Genomic DNA, 27,937 nt, shown 5'->3' with positions numbered 1-27,937 from the left:
AAAGTAGAAAAGGTTCACTAAAAAGCAACATGAGAATACTTACTCTAAAGGAGAGCTCTATTTTACCACACTGAGAACAAGTGCAATTGCTTTGTTTGAAGTTCTAACTGCTCACAAAGTTACCAGCATGATGCAACCCTCAATCAAAAACAAAGAGATTGTGTTCTGACATGATGAATAGATTTCCAGGAGGTGGTAAGATGTGCTGGTGTCTCATTTCAATAAAAATAGTTTTTCAACTCTCACTGCAAAAAGCTGACGGATTTTGTTCTGGTCCTGCCTAATCCATTCCTGAACTGCAGAGCACAGCCCTTGCCACACGGGCCTACCAGAAAAGGCAGTTCCATTTTCTTGTGATGAAAGAAGTAGCAGTCTCAGTGGTTACAAAGTTCATGTTTTAAAGTGCACAGTCATTTTAAACACACTTTCCCTTCTTCCTTAAATAAAAAAAAAAAAAAAGCTGCAAAACTTCGCTAAAATCACAACTTAAAATCAAATCCAATCAGCAAGATTCAGATCTTTCACATTAAAAAAAAAAAAAAAAAAAAGAGATGAACCAGAAATAAAACCCTCTTTCTGCAGTGAATTGCCACGCCAAACCTCACATGCTGTCCTACAAGCCTCTCTCCTAACAGCACCTCCCAGAAAATCCGTTCAGTTTCTTCCAGCTGACAACCTCAAGAAAACAGAGGCCTAAATAAGTCAGTCCTTCCCAGCAGTCACCTACACAACCGCAGGTGTGGATGCTGGTGCAGTTTTTCCATCAGCTCTTCCTCTGTAGGTTCTTCCAAAACATCTCTACAAGAAAACGCACGAGCTGTTAGGGGCAGCAAAGCAAACTTCTCAGCATTTATTTTTGCAACGCACATACTGAGATGTAACATGGGCTTGTTTCAAGAATGAAACAAGGAATTAAAGTTACAATAAGTTGATGCTCCCTAAAGATGCATCTCTTTGCATCTCTCCTTTGTGATCCATCCTTCACAGATGTGTCATGGAAACCAGCAGCTGTTTTCCCGTAAGAAGCAGGGAAGCAATTTCCTGCACACAGTACAATGCAACTGAAGGTCAGGAGATGTGTTTTCCTGAAGAAACTCCCAAACGAGAACATGTTCCCAATGCTACTGTTGAACATCCAATGTGCACCAGAAGTTCCATTTATGCATGATCATCAAGTATCAACTCACCATCCACAATTTCCTAATAAGCCAACAATGTGCATCATTTTGCTCATCTTCCCTTTTCTTCTCCCTCCCAGCACAATTACCCCCATCCCGCCCACCCAGTACCTCTTCTCCCAACATGCTATGGTCAAAAACCATATGAAGGTTAGGTGACCAAATCAGCTGAAGCCAGGCTAAAGTACTTACTGTACTTTTCGAAAGTAACAGATGACAGTTTGCTTCAGAGGGAGGAAATAGAAGACAAGCCTTTTACCCTCTTGCAGCCAGCCCACTCTCTTTTGTTTTAAAGACGAACATCAAACACTAGATTGATTATCAAGCCCATGTCAACTCACCTGAACATCAGATCAACTGTCCTCTGGTATTCAATGTCTGAAAGAGGCTCTCGATGACAGCGACGGTCCCACTTGTGAATAAAGTTCTGAAGTGTAAAAAGAATAGGGGAAAAAAAAAAAATAAAGGCTACTTCTGGTCATATCAGAACAGAGGTTCTATTAGGTCAGTATGCTTGTGGGTAAGGCTTGGGACAGGGTGAAGTTTGACTTTAAATGCAGAGTGTCAGAGCAGTGATTTATTTGGGCATATTTTTTGGCTGCTTTAGTAGAGCGCCTCTTGTTCAAGAATGAGATCACTTTCTCTTCACACACTGGCAGAACAGCAGAGCAAAAACAGCCCTGCTGCCTTCTACTCTTAGCAAGAATTCCCTCCCCAGGAAAACTGTGTGAACTACCCACATGAGTTCACCTGCTTGGAATTTTTGCCTCTTATAAAAACCCAACCATACATAAACATACTCCTAAATCCAGACATCACAACTTAAACTCAGCTTCTGGTTTTGTCATGTTCCCTTATCCACTTTGAACTACTCTAACAAATCAACACCTAGGGAGTACACAGACAGCTGAGGCAAAGAAAGGGAGAAAACCAGTGACATCCTACTCTCCTGCTACAGAATGCTGCATCTTGGCTATTACAGCAAACTTAGGCCACAGCCTTGCAGAAGCAAGCAGGTAGAAGACTTCATGGGGTTAGCCTCCAGCTAGAACTGAAAGTCTTTTCTGAAACACTCATGGGCAAGACTAAGGCTCCACATGAGACTCGTACCTAAGTTACTGTCTAAATATTTGCCATTCTGCCTACAGTAGTAAATTTTATTTCTCGATGCAGATGAGCATCTTCAAAAGAAATGTGCATGGTCTTAAGGTGGTATGAAGTGCCCTCTACAGGTACTTTCCCAAAAAGTTGTCTGGGTTCTTTTCATTCTCCACACAAATCGGAACCTGTCTTTAGTATCTAATACCAAATAAACACATTTCCTTACCTCTAGAAGTAAAGCTACAAACAGATTAACCCAGATGACAGAAGAGATCAACCACCAGGCTACAAAATAGATTTTTGCCCACCTGAAATAAAGTAAAGTAGGCAGTAAAGAACCTCAGCTCGAAAACAACCAGAGCCATGAAAACACATTTTTCCTTGAAATATAATGTATAATGAATCTTAATGTATAAGGAGGTCTGGGACAGAAAAATAAAAAAGTCTTAACCTTTCATTCTGTTAGCCAAAGAGACTTGCTCCCCCCATTTAACATACCTAACTGAAGCCTGAAGGGACAGAAAAGCAGCTCTAGTAGAAACTGTACTGGATCACAGCAAAAGATCCATCTAGGCTAGTATCCTCTGAGAGTGGTCAAAGCAGAAGTGCAGGAAAGAGTGCAAAATCATGGCCAAATACCTAAGATGCTACCTCCTAAGCGCTCTCCCGCTCTCCAGCCATTTGCAGTTCAGAGATTTCTTGACCTAGAGGTAGCTTCCACTAACTGCAGATCCCAATGGATTTCTCTTTCACAACCTGTGCAGTCTTCACCAGACCATGTTTAACCATTTATCACACACAAGATGTAAATGAGCACTCCACAACTTCACTATATGCTGGGTTAACCAGCCAAGGACCACTGGAACAGCTTAACCCAGAGACTAGCCAGTCTTTTCAAACATTCCCATAAAATAAATACCAATGAAATACATGTCCAAGATTTTAACTCTACAAAAGATTGTTCACCCACAGGGAAAATACAGTATCAGCCCAAAATGAATTAGTGATTCGCTAATATCTCATTTCTATGAGATTGACTCTACAGAGAGCACCACCCATCCAACACGTTGCAAGTTTATAGCCCGCTTAAGTCATCCACTACTGTTTTTTTTTGGAACAAGATGACTCCCAATCAAGTTTCCAATCCCTTCTACACGTGACAAAGCATTTCATGGCATCCAACAAGTACCAGACCAACATCAAGTTACTCAAGTTAAAGAACAGCCATGAAGTATTAATTTCATTTCCTGTATACCTGAATTGACACAGAAGAAAGGTAAGCAGGACCCCTCTTCACAGATGTAGGAACTGTGCTATGTGTATAATACTTGTTCAGTTATTTTATAAGCTAGATTTATAGACTTCTTTAGTATCATTACTGCTACTTACGGACTTGAGTATCTTGAAAACGCTTCCAGAAAGACTTGCCAGTTGTTCACCACCATCACATCCCAAAGGGTCACCACTGCTGCCTAGATAGCACAAATAAAACAGGAGTTGAGTGGCTATATTACACACCTAAGGCTCAGAACATGAGGGGAAAGGATAAGCAGAGAAGGGAAAAGGGACAGACTCCATTGGTGATCAGACTCACAGCAAAGTCATCAAAGTTGTTTGGCCAATATTCCAGCTGTTCATAGGTCCCACACTGCAGAGTCCCATTATCATATGTTGTATTGATAGCACTGTAAGAGAATTACAGGATGATGTGAGCATAGCTTTCTATGTATTAGACCTTAAAACCAAGATTCTTCCGAGTGCCTTATATAAATTTAAGTATCTCATATGGGGGGAAAACAAGGGAAATAGTTCAAGTATTTAAGCTACAGAAGGGTAAAATTTCAAGATACAGATAAGCATTCTTGTAATTCCAATACAGCAAGAAGAAACAGAAGGAGTAACAGCTGAAAAGTCTATGTAATTCAACATTAAAAGAAGGGTGACTCCAAGCTAAAAAACAACAAAACCAACCAGAAGCAACTCAGAAATACCGAGCTGCAGATCTGCTGAAAAAAACAGATTCAGAGTGGTGATGTTACCTGATATTTCCAAAGGGAACAACAGCACCTTTAAATAGCATTATACCAGATATAGCAAACGCATAGAAAACCACCTGGAAGATATATAAGTAGGTATCAGATTTGAGTATTTCTGTCACTAAGCAACAATGCAATTAATATGGAATTCTCAATGTCTGTATTAAACTGTTTGTTCTTCTTTTTAATATCCTATTTAATTTTCAGTTGTTAAAACATATTAGATCAATTTACCATCTATTGTAATTTCCTGTGTCTCAGAATGATGTTATTTAGCTTTTAACACTGCAGAATAATGACTTAAAACCAGTACCTATATTCCTTAGGACTAATCTAAATATCTGAGGAGCTTCCTGCTAGATTCAGTGAAAATAAGCTTCAACTAAACTTAACCAAGAACAAAGCTAAGTATTTAAATTTACATCAGCAACTTCTTTAATACATTTCTGTATTTTGCTACAAAACAGACCCAAGGGGGAAGTCTGGGCACAGTAGAAGAGGAACAGCCCTGACTTATGAACCACAGCACTTTGAACACTATCGGAGTAAGTTGAAGCTGACATTCTACAGCCTGCCAGAAGATGGGGTATCTGGCTTGGCAGTAATAAAGGTAATTTTATTCTTTCAAAAAGATTATTTAACACACTCACTGCTTGAGAAACTAGGTAATCAGTGACTTCCTCAGCACATGTTTCAGGCTAACCTTATGAAAGATGCTTTGAGTCAGCAAGTAATGGAGTCAGACTTCAGTATAAGCTCAGTGACAGCTTCCACATAGCCTCAAGTAAAAGCAATTTTACTTTAAATTAATGGAAGTGGCAGATCTGCCTCGTGATTGGTGCAAAACTACAATTCACACTTCCAGCACTAAGGATAATTAGAAGCAGACATTTAAACCACTTCATAAGCATTGTGTCTTACATATATGGATAGGGACACCTCACTGAAACATGCTATTTCCTAAAAATAAAATCAAGCCTATTACTACAGGTTCATGCCATCTTTCTAGAATGCAATTTAAGGTCCCTGCCATCCAAAAAAAGCAGAGATTACTAGTGACAAAACTAGCTACTCTGGGTAAATTGCATGCTAAGTATATAGACTAGAACAACTTTTTAGACAATACTAATACAAGGCCAATCCTTGGCCTCTACCCATTACCTCAAATTAAGATATCCTAAAAAACCCTACAAGCAACAGAAAAACTACCCAGGCACTTATTTGCTCTACCAGGAAGACAACGTTGCAAAGCCAGAAACTCAAGAGTTGGGAAATGGAGGATTTCTGTAGTGGACATGTTGTGATGCACCCTTTAACCACACATACACATATTCTACACAGCTACACCAAAAACAGGATAGCAGAGGCTTTTAAAAATCATGTCCAAACATGCCATCTCAGGACCTTGTCAACTGAAAAGAATGTTAAAGCTGTTTTGCTACTTAATATAACATAATCAAGCCAGAGTAAGGAAAACTAGGCTACTTTTCGCACTGGATTAATTTTTATTTGAAACTAGAGTATCCAGCCTGAGGCAGGCACTCTGAGGAAGTTGCAATCTACTTTTTAAAGGCACTGCTAATGGAAACTCGTAACTGAGATACTGTCACTGTGCGCAGCCCATAACAAAACAGTAGTTTGTTGGGGCTTTGCAAGACATGCCCTGGAGAAGAACTGGTTGGTTAAGGTGCAATTATGACCATTCACGGTTATTGTCAAAGAACTTTAGTTTGCTTTGGTGATGACATACCCTTATTACACTGCTAACTATAAGAAAGGAAATTACAACCTCGCATCATGACTTACCACAAGAATTCCTGCAAAGGCTCTCAAGTTTTTTACCAGATCCAGCAACGTAGTAACAACCAAAGCCATGAACTAAAACAAAACAGAATTTTATATGCAAGACAGGGAAAACTGAGTTTGTGAAGTGCTGTGCAGTAGCCTGGAGCAGTAGTTAGAGCTGAGTTATAATCCCACTCAGGTGCAAGAGATTGTTACATTATTTCAAAAGGTTTTAACACATTTACAGTTTGACCCACAAAGAAGTGAGAAGTGCGGAGGGATAAACACACACCTTCATATTAGGAATAATCCGCAAAAACCTGAACACAATTAACATGTTCACCAATCGCACCATATCCCACAGGGACAGTAAGCCCATGAACTCGGGTCTCCTAGAAAAGACAGAATAACAAATCAGAGAAACAGCTCATGACAGAAAGACACAGTAAAATCTGCTCATGCAGGTAACTTTAAACTCCCCACAACTTTTGGTTAATTTACTCAGCAGCAATCTCAGCTACAGTAAACTCTAATAATTGATGAAGAGGTCCATTTAGCCTGGGCTCTTAAATATGCATACAGTGCTCTTTAAAGGGCATGTTTGTACTAAAATACTTGCATAAGTGGCCTTCCTTCTGCTGGGGGGGGTGCAGGGACCAAAGGGGGTCCTTTCAGAAAACAAAGCAATACAAAGATATTGCTATAGTGAGATACTGAGGAGCCTGCACAAAGATGTGCATTAATCCTTCAGGATATGCTTGGCTGAAGTTAGAAGTACTAATTAGAAGGCTGTCTTGACAGCCTTCTTCCCTATATTCACAGTCCACAGGTGATACACATACACTTCAAATGTCAACCTGAGTTTTAACAGACTTTTACATTGGCATGCTGGATGCTTCTTTGCTGGAAAGGTGGGGGGATGGAAGATGTTAATGGAAAAAGGTCCTTCATAACACAGATCCTAAATCATGATTTGTAGCATTAGTATCTTCAACTCTAATAATGGAAGAAATTATTTAAGACAACATTACATAGACCACATTCTAGAATACAGTCACATATTAGTCCTGTCCTGAAGATGTTAACCTACAGACCAAGCAATTACCACCAGCGTACACAAGTACTACTGGTGCTTCAAGATACTATTATAGAGCAAACAAGTGTCTACAACAGAATCAAAGGGCAAAAATCAAACCCAAATATAAACAACCAAAAGTTAGGTTAATAGTTAATGCCATTAGACTGTTAGCAGCTAATATCAAAGATTCAGGAAATCTTCCCGAAGCCCTTTGCTTTCCTCTTTCATTGTGGTGGCAGTTTTCAAGTTTTAAGAGACAAAACAATGATTTTTATGCTTGTGTTAACACAAACAATACAGGATAGGTATCCAAGAACTATCTGAACTTAAGAAAAAAATCAAAATATAACTCCTTGCTAATGTATTATAAATGGTTTAAGTCCATGGGAATTCTTCTTCTAAATTTTACAGCACGAAACTCAGACTTCAAGGGGTTTCACCAGCTGTTCAGGAAGTCGTAACTGATCTTATAGGCAATCCAATACTGAAACATACTAGGTTAGCTGGTTGTGTACGCTGTACTAAATTCTCACTCCTGCACCTTCAGTAAGCATAGATCTGCTAACACTTCATTTTACATCAGACTGCAAGTAATACAAACACATCCTTCTCAGAATAGCTAAAGAGAACTCTAAATTTCTTTTTTAAAAATTTATCATTTTCTTTGACTCATCCATATTGCATGGCCAGCAGCAACTAAACTAGTGAGAAATTCTCCTAGGTTTGGTAAATTAATGCCTGCACTGACAATCATAGTGTCATGACATGAGTGTGTTTGCACTTGTGTTTATATTCCCCTGACCCAACCCAAACAACACACAAAGTGCAACAGTTCAGAGATTACGTACCAACCAGGATGAGGAAATCCATATACAGCAAAAGTTGCAACCTCCAAAACCTTTATTTAGGGAAGAAAAAAAGGCAAAAACCTTAATTTGTAATTCTGAGTTTCAAAAGGTGCGTAAGTTACTTCACAAGAAATACCTTCAAGAGCTTTAAACAACTAAATTCACCCACTCTGAAGCACTGAAATTGTCATATTTGGCTAAGTATTTACCAAATTAATACAACACACACACACATCATCCAACAGTGACACATAAAAGGACATATAGTGCATCATTCACCATGACTTTAGCCATCCGCCATATGGGTTTCAGGTTTTTACAAAATAACAACAACAAGAAGATAAAGAAGAATTCAGGGGGTTTTAATTCAAAAAGTGATTTTTAGCCATGTAATTACTCCAAGAGCTGAATTTTTCCGAACAACATTTAAAAGGTTGGTTATAGGAAAGCTCACCTTTTCCATGAATGTAAGAAAAGCCTACCTTCAGAAAGGAGACCTTAAGAGAAACAAATGTTCAAGCCATTGCAAACCACAACACTGTCTTATGATGCTTAGCTGAGCATATTAGTGTTGAAGCAAAAGCAATCCCATAATTCCTGCAGTTCCTAATCATCCTAGTCAATAAATCCAGGAATACAGAAGTCAAAAAGAACTTACCAGCAAAATTACGGTCAGAAGTCCATCAAATCTATTGCTTGGGTAGGACAAGTATCTTTTTAAGCCCATTGCTAGGTTTTTTAGCAACATTTCCAGCAGATAGTACAGGATAAAGAAGCAGTTGATAGCCTTCACCCCCAAAAAATAAAAATAAAAATTAGAATTACTGACACCTCAGGGAACAGAACTAACTGTAGGAAGATGTTGTATCTTACCCCCAGGAAGAAGTCATCTCTTTTGGATGGCTGCTTATCTGCATCCATAACCAAAACCACCTAAACCAACAAGAAATATTCTATGAAACCACCGTTTTACTTCTGTAGATTTTTGAAAACAAAAACAGTTTTTCATGCCCTGCAGAAATCTTTTTAATATCTATTTTTTGTGTATTTTTTTTAACTGCAGGTATTCTCTTCTTAGACTTGGCATGACTAAAGCATGCCAACATGGACATTTGTAAAAGTGGTATTAGACTAAGGAACAACTGAATTTTGTAGCAGGGAAAAAAATAACAATCAAACAACCCCCCTCCCCCACATAGACACCCTTTTACTTACACAGATAGAAACTATGTTTGCAAGGGCTACAACATTCCCCAAATACCCAAAGTAGGGATGGCCAAAGGCAAACTGCATTTTCTGCATAAATTGTGATTGGTACTCCGGACTGGGAGGATGCTGGAAAAGAACACAAAGGATTTGCTAAGGCACAAAGCATAAGCATTTTAATGATATTAATAATAATGCAGGAAACACACATCTCCTCTGTAAGAAACAGACATTTTCAAAGCAAAACTTAACAGTCACAGGCTAATTTTGACATTTTAGTACAAAGATGTTTTCAAGCTGTGGCTATGAGCAGCAAGAGATCATTTCTGATTAGCAAACGGGTTGACTGTTATAGTATAATACAAGATAATGGCAAAGAAGGGAGATAATCCAACCTCTCTCCAATGCCCCAAGCATCTGAACTGAACACCAAGCTACTAATTGCAAAATTCCTACCCTATTTCTCAACATTTTATCTCCATTAAAAGATTCAGAAGTCTTAGTTACATACAAGCAGAGAAGAGAACATTTCCTAACCCTTGAAAAGTTTGATTATTTTTTTTCTTTCTTTCCCCAAGTGGAGAATGCATTCTGCGCATCTTCATCTGAACACTTAGAGAACTCGCATTTCATTTTTCAGTCAGGGACCGGAGGAAAGACTTTGCCCGAGTATATTTAAGTGTTATCCTGCAAAGACTAATATATAGCAGAGATGCATTGCTTTAATATAGGAGTGTCACAACAAGACAAATTCCTCACATTTCACCAAAACAAGTTTACTACAGAGGTATTAATTTCTCCACAATGCTTTTCGGAAAGTCTATGATATAAGGTCTAAATCCTATCCCTCATTTCCTTGCAATGAATCTTCCCAACATAAACCACCATGCTTTTTGTATATTTAACACTACCTGACAACCATAAGCCAATGCTAAAAGCCCCCAAAGCAATGCTGCTTGTGACTGTAACAACAATCCATGAGCAACTTCAAAAATCAGTAAGTTCAAAAAGTTGTGAAGTTTGCTTATATGCTTTATAGCAGAATACCATCACTTACGTTTGTGCAAGACCATACTCAACTTATGACACTTTGTAAATGATTGTCAGATACATACTTGCTTAATGGCATCTTTGTCTAGTTCTTCAAAGAGCTTCTGAAACTGGGCAGCTGACAGCTGGTCACAGGAGCATGTTTTGAGCGACTTCACGTGAAAGAGAAACATTCAAATCAACAACTGCAATAGATGCATCTTCAAAGAGTGCCAACACTCTCAGACTATCTTAGAAGTCCAGGAATAGAGATGTAATAAAACCTACACCAGGTATTAGAGTGAGCTTCTAGCAGCAGACTTCAAGTGAAATCACTGCCTGGACACTGGTTTTCTTCTGAGAGCAAACACTGAGATGGCCCTCTGCTCACACTTGAAGTAGCATTAATGAAACTGAGCTGAAAGCTCCTACATCAAACGGTGTGATTAAGGAAACTTCAGTTTCTACAGCTGTCTCATCACAGGGTTTGCTAGCCACCAATATAAAGGCTAAGAAAATACGGTTCTTACTCTCATGATGGCTTGCTTGCAGCGAGAATCCATTTCAACTTTCTGCAGCACTTGTAGTAAGGCCCCAGTGCCGACATGTAACCTATTGAAAATAAAATAGAGTGGCCCAAGGAACAGGTAACTGTCTTGATGGCAAAAACAGCTGTTCCAAATGCATTCCTGCTGCTTCTGGCGCTTTTTTGGGGTTTTGTTTTTTTTTTTGAAAAGCAGATAAAATTAGAAGTAAAAAGGAAACAGACCCCATAGGAGTCCCAAACAGTGTGTTATAAATACCCAGTTAAAGAAAAAAAATGAGAGATAAGCAAACTGACATTTTTCCAAGACAGGATTTTCAGTAATTATACTAAATAAGATGATAAAAAAAAAAAAATCTGCTCTTTTCTCTTAAGTAACCTACTGTTTCAACATTCTTCACTTACTGTTGTGCATTAGTAGGAGTCTCTCTGAGGGAAGAAAGCACTTCAAACGCAGCCCGGATTCCCAGTCGCCTCCTGAAGAGGGAGGACTGAACTGATTTCTGGACAGTCAAAACACCAGGGGAGACAACTTACTCACACTTGTTTAAAGGAAACCCAACTAGATGATATAAGTAAGACCAGTAAATTATTTGCCCGGCTCTTTGGCAGAACCTACTGCAAGCCTCAGAAAGAGCCATACGTGTTCAACTAGAGCAATTTTTCAGGTAGGAAAAATACTAGGGTTTTTTTACCTGCTGCTAAAGTCCCCATTATCGGCCACTAGATCTAGCTGTCTAAAGATGAGGACCAACCAGACAGACACTCCACAGTTTAAAAGGAATACCATGAAGAGTCATGGGCCGAAATCAGCAAAACCCACTCCTATACTTAAGAAGAACTTCAGGAAGATCAGGGCTACCCAGCTCCTCATGCAGTGCTATGTCTTATGGTCAGAAAATATACCGATCCTCTAGATTTACGATTAGAGATGGGAACAGGAGACTTCTCTAGGCCTCGCTGCCCTCAAGAACTCCTTGTATAAGAAGGAAGGAAGCAAGCAAACAAGTCTCTGGAGGTCAAGTAAACATCCAGGTCATGGTTTATTTTTAATTCTGGATTGACATGCCAGTTCTCCAACTCCAGCTTCTTGCCAAGCAAAAAGAAAGCCAGAGCCACAGCTTTTCATGCTGCTTTCCCTCCCCTCCCCCCCCCCCTTCAAACTTAACTGCCTTATTAAGAGTCAGATTCTTGCATACTCTCACATGGGAAAGCAAAAAACTGATACAGATTTTTCTTAGAAGAAACCAAGAAGGAAGAAAAGTTTACAGGAATTCCTCTTTGTATGTATTAAACACCCCTCTCTCACAAGAATTCCTTTTCTGTAATACTCCCTTAGGCTCACTATCCAACAAGCATTACATTCTGTCTGTAGCATTACCAAAGCAGCTATTATTTCACTTTTGCCCCCAATCCCTCAACTCCACTCCTCTGAAGGACTGAATGAACTATAAGAGTATTTATGTAAGAAGAAGGAACTATAAGACTATATATAAGTAGAAGGGAAAAGAAGTAATGAAGGAACTATAAAACCATATGTAAACAAAGGCAGATGATACCCAAAGTCAAAGCTACCAGTTTCCCCTGACACTAAACCTGAAGGAAACTATAAAACGTAAGAAAAGACCAGTTGGAACATACACAACCAGGAACCACTGCTCATTCCAAGCTACAGAGACCCATCCCTATACTGGCACAAAAGGAAAAAATCTTAACCTACAGCCCAGAGGTTTAGCTGTCAGCCTCCAATGTTTTCGCACAGCATTACCCTGACTCAGCTTTACCAAAAACATTGCTGCTGAGCTGTGAAGTTCTCTAAAATATGCAAGAAGAAAGTAAAAAACAGAGATGGAATTGAAACTGCTGAAGAACTCGGGGGGGGGGGGGGGGGAATCACCATGGAAGTTACAAAGCTTAAAGAAAACTCTCAAAACACTTTGAAGATAACACCACAGAGAGATTTGGCCTGTTCCGAGCAGCAAGAGACCAACAGCTCCTCTTTTGACTGATGACTGCCTGACCAAAGATACAGCTGTGTGCCATGAGTGTGATGAACGTTAATACTTAGCCTAGCACTGTGTTCTTTCTACTAATCCACCATGTATGTTAACTGCTAAGTAGCTGGTATGTGCCTTGGATGTTCTGTATTCATTGCTGGAAATAAACCCAGTTCTGGAGATCTCCGGATGGATCCATGCAGCCAGTCAGTTACTTCTTTTTGGAATAACAATAGGAAAGTCACAAATTTAACCTCCTGCATGAAGTACATTTTACTGGAAGTAACTGAAATGATTTTTCATTTGACTTACTTTGTCCCTGCTTTCCAAAATATTCTTACCTCAGCTCATTAAAATTCCTCCCAGATTGTTTAACTGCACTATCTTGTATAGAAACAAAAGCAATTACACTGTTTCCTGCTAAGGGAATCCAGACTGCACTCCCAGCTGGAAAATAGACAAACTCATGTACATAATGCAACAAAGCACACTGCACAGCTTGTTAGTAAAGGAAAAAGAACTTTTAGTGATGATTTTAATTGTCACTACAGATTGCACACTCCTTGAACAACATGCAGAAGTACACTTACTTTGTCAGCTTCTACTTCTCTAATATAAATACCTGAGTCAAGAGGTCATTACACTGTACTTCAGAATCACAGTGCACAAAACGGGGGAGAATCATGAATGACCAGGCACCTTTCAGAATCACATTAAAGTATTACACGAATAACTGGCATTGCATGGACAGTAAGCACAGGTTCCTTTTATTTAACACTGAATACTACCAAGAATATCTACTATGCCTACTGGCAACTGCTCTAGTACAAGTCAACCACAAGGCTCAACTCAAGTCCATCTTTCAGTAGCAGTAGACTGCCTTAATCATTCTAACGTCACATCCACCCACCATAGTAAGGATGAAGTGAAAAATACCAAACACAAATACGTTTTAGTCAGCAATTCCGTTCTACTGAAGGTTTCTAATGCTGTGCTACTCAGAGAAAATAACTGCCAGGGTTTGCAACAATAGCTATTTAAATAGTACAGCAGGTTTTCTTCCCAGAGGCCAAGTCTAAGTTCCTTGTTCACTTGTCCAATTTTATAATAGTTTGGGGTATTTCCCCTCTATAATATTCAAAGTATATGGACGTATACAAGCAGGTAATTTTGTCACGGAAGGGGTATCAAGCTACAGCAGCATATAAGGGAAAAAGTATCTACATCAAAGAATATTTAGTATCTTAAAACTGTATCTACAACCAGGGTGGGCATACTGCTTTAAAACACAGTTGAAACTTTTAATACTCAGGGCTTCACAGTTTAAAGGTTATGGTAGAACAGAAATTAGGAATGCTTTACTCACCAAAAGGTAACCTCGAAACTGGTTGTATATTATTGCTGTAAGCAAGTTCATTAAAAATAAGTTGCCTATTGGAGAAAAAGAGGCAATAATTATAAAAATAAACTGAAACTTCTTTGACAGATATGTACATAGTAAGTCAGATGTAAAACTTAAAAAGGATTAGTCTTCTTGTTTGGTTTCCAAAATTTTTTTCATATCTGAATATGCTGTAATGTATCCATTCCCCTATCACCTGTTGCTGACAAAAACCCAAACCAAAGTACCTTCCATGAAAGTTATCTCACAAGCCACTACGCAGTAACTGGAGACACTACACACATACATACACACACACACACAAACAAAAAAAAAAAGGGGGGGGGAGGGAATTTTACAATTAAACTTTCCTAGAAAACACTGTAGCTGGCATGCACAAGTGTCAAAATTAAAGTGCATTTAAATGACTGAGGGCAGGAGGCAGCTTACCTAATACAGTGAAAAGTATGAAGAAGATTGAATATGCTCGATTCTTAGCATATGCAGGAATCATCACTGTAGAATTAACAAAAAATATTTAATGCTTAAGATAAAAACTAGATATCTCTATCAATTTTTGGCAATTGGTAGAAGCTCTTATATAGCTCCACTTTAGAGATGCACATAAAATTACACCAAAGGAAAGGTAAGAAACAAGTTACCAAAGGCATGAAAAATGTCTACATAGCCTTCCTCTAGCTGTGCTAAGAACTATCAGCTGAAAGAATAGTTATAGTAGTCTGAAGATAACCTTACTCTATTATTCTTTGAAAAGAGATACAAAAGTTACTTCTGAGAGACTGCTCACCATCAGGATTATTTGCAGTAGTCAGCAGGACCAGCAGGGATGTCAGTGAATCTGGCAAATTCCGGAAATACCCCACCCACTCCTTATCCTGCTGGCCATCCTAGTCAAAGAGATCAAGAAACACTAAAGAATCACTCAGATTGTTTTACCAAAGAGGGGAAAAAGAAATTTTAAATATATCGATCAATCAATGTCTTCAGAAACACAATCACATCTGCCCCATGAAAAAAACATGAGAAAAGCATAAAAATTAGGATAATGTGTAGGAATACAGTGCAATCACTTCATTTATTAACAGTCATTAAAGAACCCAAGGAAGAACAGCAAGCTAAGACAGACACAAGAAGCTCATTATAGAAATTATGTCTAGTTAGCACCTCAGACACAGGAAGGACAGTAATGTCACAAACAATATAGAAATCTGAAGCCACCCCTGATATAAAAAGCATCACCTCTTAGCCCGCAAGAGATATTAGTGTATTGGAGATACAAGGACTCCCTAAACAATCACATAGTAATTCAGTCTCAACTTACATTATAAAACTAGCATAGAGTAGTCAACCCTGAAATGTACACTCCAGGACTACACTCCAGGATTTGTCCAGAAGTATAATACAGTTTGAGGACAATATTAAAATAGATTTTGTCTATACTGAAGAACAGAAACAAAACAGCTTCCTCAGTAATGAAGAGCTGCCTCAACAACTACCATGCTACAAAGGAATCTTCCCTTTACATTAGAAGCAACTCTCAAACACCTGCAGCCCTACTAGCACACTCACTGAGGAAGAACTGTGTCTCTCACTTCACCTTTGACTTCCAAATAGGAAGCTTAACATCCTCTGCATTAGTTACTTGCACAAATGTTACTACCACTACTCCGAACAAAGGTTTTTCCCTTTCTTCAGTTATGCCCTTACATACTCAGGGGGTTTTGTTTAATTAAAGTAAGATCTACACAGAACACAGCCAGAAAAGTTTTAGGACTCTCTTCAATAACATACTTGAAGGTGTACTTAAAAGAAGAAGTGCAAGGATAGTCCTCATCTTATCTTAGATGAAATAAATATTTACACAAGTTAAGATTACACAATATAAAGCAATATGTTATAACTAGAATTAGAGCACATTTCAGGAGCTGTTGGGCAGCTAGAAAACAGGGAACTGTTCTGTTTTCAAGAGAATAAAGATTCAAAATGCTATGTACACTATCAATAAAAACATCACATAGCACTTAAACTCCTTCATGGAGGAGGGGAGAAGCACTGCTATAGCACCCAAAAATTATTTCCAAGTACTTTGGTGACTAAGGTCATCAAACTTATTCTGTGGCTCAGTGGTAGCAACAGCTGATATGCTGAAGCTCGTATTTCATCATAATTTTCATCAAAAACCCACTGGGAGGCTGATCTTGGATCATTCACATATTTATCACACCCCCACCCCCCCCCCCAAGTTCAAGCAGAGACAGCTAAAAAAAGATGCAAACAATACAAACATTAATCATGCAGCACAGAACAAACAGCCTTTGAATCTGCTGCAATGACAAAAAATGTACCTCTAGAGGACATACACAAGACAATGCAAAATCTATACGCATGAATTTTACTACTAAATTTTCAGAACTTGCTTCCAGTGTTTTGCCTTGTTAGGTACTATTAGTTTGTAATGGTATTAGACTAGCAATTCAAAAAAGTAAAGAGACTGCCCTCTAATTTGTTATTGTTCACCCAGATGTACACAAAATTGACTGGTTCAGGTGTACAAGTCATATTCTCATCTGCTGTGAATGCTCATAACTGGTATTAGATGTGACATACAAAGATCAAACAAAGATCCAGTTTGCAGCTAAACAAAGGGGGGAAAACAGAACTGTGCTTTAAAATCAGAACAACTTTAACATGGAAATTCAAGGAATTTGCCTGTCACAAAGGAAACTAGAGGCAGGCTCAAGTGCAAACTGCAGTAAGAATGAAGGTGCAAAACTGAGGTTAAGGAGAGGACTAATATTATTGAAAGAAGTGTGTGACTAATCTTTGTGCTCAGAGGAACAAAAAGCAAGGACAAAAAGTAAGGACAAAAAGAGATCTGCATGATATATTAACACACAGGAAGATTAGGAGAGAGGCAACATACCAGAAACACTGGGACACGAAAGTGATTTTAACCACAAAATTTCAAATTTGCTTTCTGGAAGCAGAAAGAGGGGGAAAAAATAAACAAAAAACACAGAGGAAAACACAGAGATCAGAAAGCCTATCAAGGCATGGCCAGGGATAGCAGTATTGGATGATAAAAGAAAACACAGAAGAAACTAAGCTTAGCAAAAAGCTAGATAAATGAGTGATAATATAAACAAAAAAGTGACAAGATGAAGAGCTTTGGATACAGAACAGCATAGAAGTTTTCAACAAAAGCAGAGAAAGTAACCCAAAGGATTAAAATGGAGAATTGTACAAGGAAGCCTCTTGTATAAACAGACTTTCAACTTCTTACCCATGATACTGGCATCAATACCAGTAAAATGCAGGACCATAAAGACGTGAACCACGCTTTAGCACTGAACCATCTGATTTCACCCTGAGCAGCAGAGGTAGACTAATAAAATAATATGCAACAACCTACAGCAAGAGTGAAAGATTTCACCTATGGAGTAGGAAGGAGCATTATCACTTCAGAAGTAAAGCACAACATGAAAAATAAATTCTTCACTAAAAGACAGAGATTCTAACACTATTTTGAGGGGCCTTCTAATGCACACTTACAGAAACAACACTCTACGTGAACACTATGCACACCTTAAATCCCTCCAAACGGACTTTAAACTCATCTAAGTTTGACAAGTAACATGACCTTTTCAGGGGAAACAGATTTCACTAGTTTGATTATAAAACTAGACATGCAGCAGCTAAGTGAGTAAAGAACAAAAAAACAACTGAGATGTATTAAAGCATAAATATCATTGGTTACCTTTGTTCGAGCAAACAGCAGCATGGCAAACATGGCAAAGAGAGATAGATGAACAGCTAAAAGAAGAACAACACTGTTGGAAAGAAAACATACCATATGCATTAATGCCAACTTGATCTTATGCTTAATACCTTTGCTAAAAGTGCAAAAGGATGCTGTACAGAGAAAACCAGGGGTAGTTTCAGGAAGCTATATGGAGATAACAGAAGATGACCTGAGTTTTGATTCAAAGAAAGAATCATACTTGCTCAGGACTCCTCAGCATGAGCTGAGACAGTTGTGAGGTCAATGAGATTTGTTTCTCAAGATCAGGACTACACTTACACACCCCAACCAAAATACAACCTGGCTTGCATACACCTTTTATTCTCCTGGGACTTGTTAGTTAAAAAGTAATAGGCATGGACAGCAAGTCTTGTAAGATGTACACATACATGACCCATGTCACAGGAAGAGATCTCTTTCAAAAAGCATCATGCTGTCTTGGTTAAGAACGCATCTGTTGCTAAAACCATTTAGAAACTAAAAAGATGAAGTAAAGCACTTTAAAAATGTAAAGAAAGAGATCTTCTTGTCTGGCACTCATGACTGGAAGACATGTCTGTCTACCAATACCTCCAAGAGGCCTTCTTAGAAAAACAGAGCATAGACCTTTGCCCAGATGATGCCACAGTTCTCACCTTACAAAAGGGCTGCATGTAACATATACAGATTTAAAAAAAAACACTCACTTAGCACCAAAAATCTTATCCGTCACATACAGACTCACATCACATGCATTCCAGAGAAATTTTACATATTAAAGGAATCAAAAAGTTAACACAACCTCCATCCACTGCTACTTCTCTCACCAGCCACTTAGCTGGGCAGTCAAGAAGGAAGCTACCCACATGTCACACACCAGAATTCTGAGGGTTACTATATGCTTGCTGTGAAAGAAGGTCTTCTACACTGTTACCTACCTCCCCATTTCAGGCAATGTGCTGTTGATACTTTTTAATGTTTTCTTCATCATAGAAGAATTCTGAAGCAGAAAGAAAGGCCGAAGAATTCTTCTTATTCTCACACTCTGCAAAAGCCAGGAGATCAGATACTCAGTTCCCATTAAGACTAGCACCACAAATCTTTTTAATATAAATCTGTTGAAAACCACTAATACACATATCAACAAAATCAGCAGTTTAACATAAAAAGGCTGTGCTCATAAGCTCAAACTGTCACACTGTGATCACAAAACTCACAAGATTTTCTGTCTATGGGTGCCTCATTAAAAGAGTAAGAGACTGCTTTTAAAAAAGCACAGTGACATTTCACTAGCCTTATCAGGCCACTGATTATAAACTAACTTTACTGCTCAGTAGACATAAGCAGCTCAAGAGAGGACATTTTCAGATCTTCTGCCAAGGCCCACTTCAAGAAGGGAATAGCAAGCTCCTTTCAATAAAAACAGATTCCCATTCTGAAAATAAGTGCTTGAAAACAATTTTTAGACGCTTTTTTTTTTTTTACGACTTTTTATAATTAAAGGGCCTGCTTATTACTCAGCAATTTCTCTCTCCAGCAAGACTCAAACAGGTGATTGCCTTTCTCTTCCTTAACATGCACTAAAGCAATTAAGCTGTTTGATTCTTGCATTCAAGACACTTGCCAGCCTTCAAGATATTTCTGTAACTTATCTGCTACTTCAAGTATTTCAGCATCCTGCATTCAGCATCAGCTTTCTCAGTAACAGCAAAGAAAAAGAGTCACTTTCTTTTTTGGTATTTCCTTGTTTGTGCATTGCAGCAGTGAAACTGCTCCTTCTGCCACTGCTTTGGATGGAAGGTTCCTGATCAAACAACTTGTTCACTACAACACCTAAAGATTTTACAATCATTTCTTTCCAAATCACTTTCTCCATGTTGTAATTAACCTCTTTCAGCTGCATTATATTTATTTGGCTTGAATATGAAAAAGACATATGCATTTTTCTTATAGTTAGATGCTTATAAGCTTAACTGACATATTCTTTCAGCATTTTAAGATCATCTCTGAAACTACATCACAACCTTGTCAGCAGTGTCCAGTGGTCAACTATGGCCATTGAAGTATGCACAATTACATACTGAGTTACTAATAGTAGCAACTTCATCCAACCTAACCCTGGCTAATACAATTATTTGAAATAGGTTTGAAAGTTGCCTGAAGGCAACAAATAATGGCTTTGACAAAAGAACTTAGTCAAGCAGCAAAAATTAGGATTCCTGCCTCACTTCCCAGCATTTTTACCATATTAGTATTTTCTTCATTATGACTGTAAGTGAACAACTAATTTTATGCAGATTTATGTCATAGCAAAGACCACCAACTGGGAGATTGCATTATTCCATAAAAGTGGGCACTTGAAGAACAGCTTCACAAAACTGACATTCCTCTCAGGACACAAATGTTTCGAACACAACACAAGCTCATCTTAGGAAACAGTTGTTAAACTGTACAATTACCTTTTACTTATATATGTCACTACATAGACTCTGCCATTGAATCAATGCCCTCCTCCTTTAACTCTCCAATAAACCACCACCAGTTTGCAGGTTGCTCTCCTCTGCCATTCCCCACAATGAAGCTGCTGCTTGTTTCTGCAGAAAGCAGTTCTTACCTCTGTGCAAAAAAAACTCAGCGAAACTATCCAGTCAGCAAGGGAAATAATTAATGTCAGTATATACGCCATTAGCCATTTATTTTTCCAAAATTCTGCCCATCCAATTAAGTAACTCTGGGAAGGGAAAAAAAACAAAAAAGCCAACTTACTTTAATAATAAATTCCAATACACTAAAAAATAAGCACCAATTGTTTTTCAAGTATTTGTAGTTTTACATTAATGCTCATAAAGAAGTCCCCAAAATGAAAACCAAAATACACTGATCAGAGATATTTTATACAAGAACTAAATAAAGGTCAGTAGAAGTGAGAAGTGTACACTGGCCATGCAAGAGGAATCCCCTGAATGTAAGAAAAATGTCAATTTCATAAGCATAGATTTTCCAGAAATAAGTATCCAAATAAAGGTTCTGTTTCTGACTTTTCATTAAGTTTAAATGAGCTAGCATATATTTGACTACTATATACACCAATTTTTATAACCTTATAAAAGCAGCTAAGCCAAAATCACTATTATTAGCAAAATTTCACTTTTTCCACACAGAGGTTTATATTTCTTAGATTTAAAAAAAAACAATTTTTTAAATTTAGAAAATATGTATTTTATAATTTCTGCTGAAAGTAAGGCTTTAATAAAGCAAAGCAACCTCATCATGCAAATCCAAGATTAGGATAACACTTCTAAGGTATTTCCTGAAATATAAAATGGAGAAAAGCCACACTGCCTACACCTACTGATCTGCCCAGTATGTCTGGCATTTCATTCAACACCGCATGAATGTGATGCTCACCTTCACAGATACATCAACTGTGAATACAAGAAAGCAAAGGAGCTCAATGCTTTCCGTTACGCCACATGGAGGATTCCACGCAGGAAGGCGGTATCGTACATCCGATGTGACCGTAAGCGAAGAAGGGTTTTCAATGAAAGCCAAAGCCAGGATTATAGTGATGGTTAAACTCAAAATCCTATTTGGATAGAGATGAAACACAACCCCCCAGAATGAGTCAAAACAAAAACAAAATACTTACAGTAAAGCAATTTTCTTAGAAGTAAACCAAGCTTTATAATATCACATTTAACACAAATGGGTTTGGCAACAATGCCTCACTTGCTTAGAATAATATAACTGCTGACCACCAAACAGAAAAAGATACTTGGAAAACTCTAACACACAGTGCTGTAAATCATGCCAACAGTCCATTCACGCACCAGCCCTGTTTGAAAGGGCCATCTACATGATTACACTTTAATATAATTTGTTGCTTTCCACTTCTATCATGTTCACATATAATCAATCCACTTGATTCCTATTGCAAGTTCTTAGAAGGATAAAAGCACAGTTATCTAATTATTTATCAACAATGAAAGATGAAGAATATTTTTTTATTAAGACTTACTCCTAAACAAAAAAGCAAAAAAAAATACCAGGGTCTTACCACTGGCAAGTTCTTGAATAATACCATCGATAAAGCCACAGGGATTTGGAGTCCACACGGTGATTTATAGATCGATACTGAAAGCAAAGCAAAAGGGATAATTCAGACATTATATTCAGTCAGAACCAAACACAAAGATAAGGTTACCAAAATAAACCAAATTCTAATCAACAAATATCAAGTCTTGAGATAATTCCCGTTTCACAATAAGATAAAGAAATTATTGCATAAGTTATTAAAGTATCAGTCACCAACTACAATAGCTGTACTCTACATGCATGGACTGAGATAATATTCTGTGCTCAGATAATCAAACTGTGTGACAGTCATCTGAAAGAGCCGTTACCATCAGTACAAATAATAGCATCTATAATAATTCAGTGCCTAGTCTAGATACTCACCAAAACAGTCCACCTATTATAGCATTCATTCCATTCGTGGATCTTTTTTCCTTTGTCTTTCTTTTCCAAAAAGCCATAGGATGCAAAATAATTCTGAATATTATAGACCTCAATCAATATCTTTCAATAAAATGTGCTTTAAATTCAAGAAAGTACCTGTGATTCTTTAGAATGGGCCCCTCCTCTGTGACTGCTCCTTGACCACTGTTACCCTGCCTTTGCTAATAAATACCCACTTACAGAAAGGGGTCATGCACTTTAAATGTATCTGATCCACAGAAATCTCCCAACCAAAAGTAGCAAGAGAATTCAAGAACTGCACTCCAGCATTCCCATTGCCTGCAACTAGTAACTGGGAGATAACAGCATCTAGTAATCTGCAGTAAACGCCAGTAAAGGAGAGACAGAGAGAGAACACAGACTTCCAGAGACACTAAGTTTAGCTGAAGCAAAAGAGTTCCAGCTTAGTGGCTGAAGCTAGCCTTAAACTCAATCACCTCTTAGCAAGTAATCAGATTTAGAAGCAAATTCCAGAGTTTGCTCAGCTTGTTCTAGCAGTAAGGCCAGTCACTCTCAAAAAAACTAAAAAAAAAAAAAAAAAACAAAAAAAAAAAACCAAACAAACAAAAAAACAACTACCCAAACAAACACTAAACAACCAAAACAAAAAACCACCCCATAAAACATTATCTCTTTTAGACAACCTTAAAGAGAAGACACTATCTGTTTTACTATGTGGACAAACATGTTTCTCTCAGGCAAAAGGTCACTGAAATTTGCATACCACAGGAATCCTGAATTCTGATTCTGCTTTGTACATCAAGAGGACGTGAAATGTTGGTTGCCTGAAAAGACAGACTCAAAAACTAGCAGAATGTTTGACAAGTATCTAGCATGGGAAATAGCCAGGAAACAAGTTATATTTACCTGTATTGCATCTTCAATGAATACTACAGCTTGGTTTATATAAAGGTCATTAACACTAGTACCTGCAAAGTTAAAAAGAAGAATCATTTGGGAGTTTGGATAAAGCCTACAGCTTGCTTATTAGTTAATATAAGCTCACAACCATGGCTCTCATGACAAATGACACTGTGCAAAAAGCAGAGACACAGCTCCTGCCACTGTGCTCCAACAGTAGCACCCTTCATTAATTAAAATAATCATCATCATGCATGTTTCCGTATTTTGTGAAAAGGTTCTCTCTTACGTTTAGCTTAACTAACTTAGGCAACTAGATTACATGAGTAGTTAAATAGCTGTCAAAAGACTGGAATATTTCTATACAGAGACAAGTCCTAAGTAACAGGCATTATAATAGAGCTTCAACCAAAATATTCCTTAACAAAGCATACAGCAAACTGAAGCTGGAACAATCAAGACAATAGTATTCTAGGAATTTTTACTTCTGCTTAATAAAGGTACTGAGGTTTACACTGATCTCATTCTCTCCAAAACCAATGCAAATCTCCAGTCACTTGAGAATAAAATTAAATCCTCTTTCAATTTGTCCTGAGAATTATTATTAATGTATCAAACAGATCAAGACAACGTAAAGGAGTGAAAGTATACAAAGTGAAATAAAATTATCACCAAGTTAGTTACTATGCAATGTTTCAAAGGCCATTACTAGGAAGTCTGTATGAAGAATAAAGGACAATCATTTGAATTCACTTGAAGGACCTTTGAGTAACTAATCTTTTAACGAAACCAACAAGAGAGACAAAGACAACTAAGCCCCAAACGTGAAGGAAAAAGAAAAAAAAACGGTGAAGGAGTGGGAAGAGAGAAAACTGACGGAGATAGAGATATGAAAACAGGTGCTACTGTAACCTTCCCACAGAGGGGAAGAGTCCCGAAGAACACTTTATACCATCTTCTCCCAGGAGACAGCAATCACAGACGGGATACAATGAGGCAGAATCAGTCCCACTGCCAGCACAACGCGCTCCAGACACCAAGCAACACCAGAAATACCACTTATCTTGCATCCCATATGATTTTATCTTCCACATGATTCAGCAGCATCAGTTTTCCACAAAGACTGCAAACAGTTTTTAAATGTCACCATTTATCAGAGCATGAGCAACAACACAGTTTTGTACCAATTCTGATATGAATCACAGTGCAAGAAAGACTGAGCATAAACAGGAGACACGCTAGGCTCATGCAGTGAAGATCCTATCTTTTCTGAATCATGACACACAAGCGAGATGAAAAACAAAGTTGTTTAAATGAAGAGTAGCAGTTAAAGGAATAGCAGGAACAGCAAAAAGTTTAGGTTCTGGGAGCACACAGAAAGCCTGGCATTGATCCCAACAATTCTGAAAGGGCAGAATCTAAGCAGCTGTTCTTAACACAAAACAGGGAAATTATCAAGAAATGTTGACTTGAAAAATTTCATTAAAAAGTAAAGACCAACCAATCAACCAAAAAAAAAAAAAAAAAAATCCCACACATTCTCCAGGAATGCTATCAAGAACATCCAATTTATCTTGCAACTCTTAGTCACAGCAAGTGACACTTAGTCACAGTGATGAATGAAATACTGCTCAGCTTGGGTGTGCAGGATCTACCAGAGACTCCACACCAGTTTTGACACCAAACACGCAGGCAACAAAAAGAGAAGGTTCACTTCAGTGACGCGATACCCTGAAAACAGAGAAGCCGAGGTGTCGAACGATCCTTTCCTGAACTGAGAAATGAAACCTCTAACATTTACGAAGATAGAGAAAAAACTTGTCAGAAACTTTAAACAAACAACAAAAGAACACCAAACCTTCTGAAATGAAAAATAAATAAGAACAATAATCAGCGTGAGGCCAAATCGGCACAAGGTTTGCACCCGAGGTCAGCCAGCCGGGGCTGCCTGGCCGGTCCCTCAACACAGTCCCAGACAAAACCGCAGGGAGCCCCACGCCGAGACCCGACACCCCGCGGGGTTCCCCTTCGGCGCCCGCCCCGTTTCCCGCGGAGGGCAAGCTCCGAAGGAAGGGCAATAGCAGCGGCGCCGCCCGCCTCAGGCGCCGGCTCCCTCAGCACCTTCCACCCAGCTCGCGCGCCCCGCGGCACTCACCGTCCTCGGCGGCAGCGGCGGCACCGGCCCGCCAGAGCCCCTGGCCCACTCGCCAGCTCCGTGGCGGCAACAGCGGCTCCGCCTCAGTGCCGGCCTCCATCACCAAACACCGCGCTACGCCCGCGCCACCGCCGGGATGTGAGAGCACCGCCCGCCGCACGTGACCGGCTGCCGGGAGAGGGAGGGAACGGGGCTCCTCCCGCCCAGCGAGCAGGCCCACTCTGTTCGGCGCCGGGCGGGGAGGGTACCAAGTCTGTGGTACAAAGTGCGTTTTCTTCACCTGAACTGAGGAGAGGAGACGCCGGGCGTCGTTTACCGTGTGAAATAAACATCGCTCGTGAGGAACTGGAGATTTTACCTCACGGCAGCTGTAAATCAGTGTCCTCGGCTGAGCGCTGCCTCAGGGGGAGCTGCGGGACAGCCTGCCGCCGCTCAGGAAACAGAGGAAATAATAGCTGCGTCCTGCCCGTAGGCACATTCCTCATCGTTTACCTTCCTGGCCGCAGAAAGCATTTAATTTGTGTTTAATTACTTAGCCCAGAAGCAACTATATATTTAGCTCATGCTGGTTTGACTGTTAAAAGATGGTTCACTTTTGCTGCTCCCCCCCTTTCCTCACGGTCCCCTTCATATACAATATACAATAAAGCTGCGATTTCAAAGGAAGATGATTTTACAACTACACACTTTTCTGTCACATGGTGGGAGCTGTGGCAGCATAATGATGAACAGGAAAGTTTATCCATCCCTCACTCTAGTGTTCCAACCCAAGCACCAAAAATAGGTGCATCCTCTAGTTAGCGGTGGGGTAGTTCTTACCTTCAGTTAGTTACACAGCCAATGAGTCAAACACCAGTTTTACACGGACATCTAAATAATTCACCCTTTTTAAGAAGCTTAAGCTAAAAGGAAACCTCCATAACATGACCTTTATCATAATAGCCATCACTACTGAACAGTGAATGTCAGCAGCTACGTGTTACATTTATTTCCTGTTCTCAGCGCAGATAAAATAGTTAAGTGTTGATAACGGCTGAACTAGGGGCTATACACTACAGTGAAAAATTCAGAACAGTAAAAGGAAAGTAAGGGTGGGCTTGTACAATCTGTATTCAGCACTAGCAGGTAATAAATAATATGGAATTTGCATACATGGTATAAGTGCCATTGCAAAGAAGCACAACTGTTTAATCACTGAATGTCTGAAATATTCAGGATAACAAAAGTAACAGGGAACACATGTAAACACTGGGGTTTTTTTGCTTTTTTTTTATTTAAATGAAAGAAAATGTTTCCTTTTTTCCTCTTCTGTGATTGTCAGGAAACAGAATCAGTAACTTCAGGGACTTAAAAAAAAAAAAAGGAAGAAGCCTTCAAATGTACAGTGAACTTCTGTTCAAAATTCATCCACTTCCCTCTGTCAGGAACAGGAAGCAGAAGTGCTCAAATGATGGTGAAGGAAGATGAATCGCAAACATCTTAGTACCAGCAACAACCACTAAGGTCTAAATGCATACCATATAACAAACCCACCAAGAACAGTGCAGCACCTTTAACTGCAACTGAATTAACTCTGGCTTTCTGGATTGTGGAAAACAAATGTGGAGAACATGCCCTTTTAGCAGGCATTTTTCATTAACACAATATATGACCAGTTTTAAGAGTCTCACTTGGCCTAAGCTCTCCTGCTGTCGCAGTCACAGCATTGTTTGCTCAGAACCTCAGAAATGCACTTCTAGTTTTCCCTATTAAAAGCACAACTTTCAACTCTTTTTTTTTTTTTTTTTTTAAAGCAGAAGAACTGGCCAAACATTAAATGAATGAGCAGAAGAGAGACTCATGAGAAGGAACAAGCCTATCCTTGTACCTTTTTATTATTCCATAGCATGGGACACCGTTAAAAGACTGATGAAGCTGTGAAGTTAAAATAAGTTTTTGCAAACAGCAGATGGAAGGTGCTGAAAGGAAGCTGGCTTTATACTTCATTCTGCAGTACTAACTCCATTTCCAGAGGCTTGATTCAAACAGTAAAGGGATTATGTGGACAACTCCAACCACTCACTGCTGGCATGGTCACTGATAACAGATCACACCTCCTGGACAAACAGCACCAGAGCAGATAGGAACAGCAACAGTGGCGTGGATACCAACCTTGTGTCCTCTCTATTCAAGATATATTGCACCAGAAGATATTTCAGGTACATCAACTACATTTACACATCAAAAATGCCAGGAGGGAAATCACACCAAGCCAACTTTATTCAAATTCCTTAAAATACAACTGAGGATCTTGGTGAGCAGTAACAATGAAGCAATTCGCTAACCATCCTGATGAAGTAGGTATTGCTCCTTTCTGAGAAAATTAAGTCAAAGATTTTAAAGTTTTTTTGTCACAGGTTACACAGCAAGTACATGCAA

At 38.9% G+C, this 27,937-nt stretch overlaps 2 protein-coding genes across 2 annotated transcripts in view; one reads left to right on the top strand and one right to left on the bottom strand.

Annotated features, from left to right (window-relative positions):
• Positions 1–455: 455 nt before the first annotated feature.
• TPCN2 (two pore segment channel 2) lies at positions 456–25,810 on the bottom strand. Its single transcript, XM_062607272.1, has 25 exons — positions 25,520–25,810; positions 23,371–23,432; positions 22,043–22,119; positions 21,394–21,571; positions 20,600–20,716; positions 18,924–19,030; positions 17,962–18,034; positions 14,992–15,091; positions 14,634–14,699; positions 14,169–14,233; positions 11,211–11,308; positions 10,792–10,873; positions 10,348–10,434; positions 9,242–9,361; positions 8,900–8,959; positions 8,685–8,813; positions 8,027–8,076; positions 6,393–6,492; positions 6,122–6,193; positions 4,319–4,392; positions 3,874–3,964; positions 3,669–3,751; positions 2,506–2,587; positions 1,520–1,605; positions 456–798 (listed from the first exon to the last, which is right to left on the bottom strand). The coding sequence occupies exons 1-25, from the start codon at positions 25,617–25,619 to the stop codon at positions 720–722; spliced, it is 2,238 nt and encodes a 745-aa protein (XP_062463256.1). The 5' UTR covers positions 25,620–25,810; the 3' UTR covers positions 456–719.
• A 2,022-nt stretch (positions 25,811–27,832) lies between these two features.
• The window catches only part of DHCR7 (7-dehydrocholesterol reductase), a 36,645-nt gene continuing 36,540 nt past the window's right edge, over positions 27,833–27,937 (top strand). Inside the window, exon 1 of the mRNA XM_062607281.1 lies at positions 27,833–27,855. The gene's annotated coding sequence lies outside the window, so the exon portion shown is untranslated. The remainder of the gene's footprint in view (positions 27,856–27,937) is intronic.

Source organism: Pezoporus occidentalis, unplaced genomic scaffold, assembly GCF_034315485.1.
Source record: "Pezoporus occidentalis ecotype Australia unplaced genomic scaffold, CSIRO_AGI_Poc_V1 ctg121, whole genome shotgun sequence".
In the NCBI taxonomy this organism is placed as follows: Eukaryota; Metazoa; Chordata; class Aves; order Psittaciformes; family Psittacidae; genus Pezoporus; species Pezoporus occidentalis.
Note: the sequence above shows the minus strand (reverse complement) of the source record. Positions and strands in the feature narration are given on the sequence as shown.

Bases quoted from the DNA above. Each gene is read 5' to 3' on its own strand.
- TPCN2 (XM_062607272.1), bottom strand. From the start codon at position 25,619: ATGGAGGCCGGCACTGAGGCGGAGCCGCTGTTGCCGCCACGGAGCTGG. The intron at 10,874-11,210 runs GTAAGTGAAGAA...TATTTTCAATAG, and splicing joins ACTCCTACTAATGCACAACA to GTTACATGTCGGCACTGGGG. The intron at 3,752-3,873 runs GTGAGTCTGATC...TGTGCTATCTAG, and splicing joins ACAACTTTGATGACTTTGCT to GCAGCAGTGGTGACCCTTTG.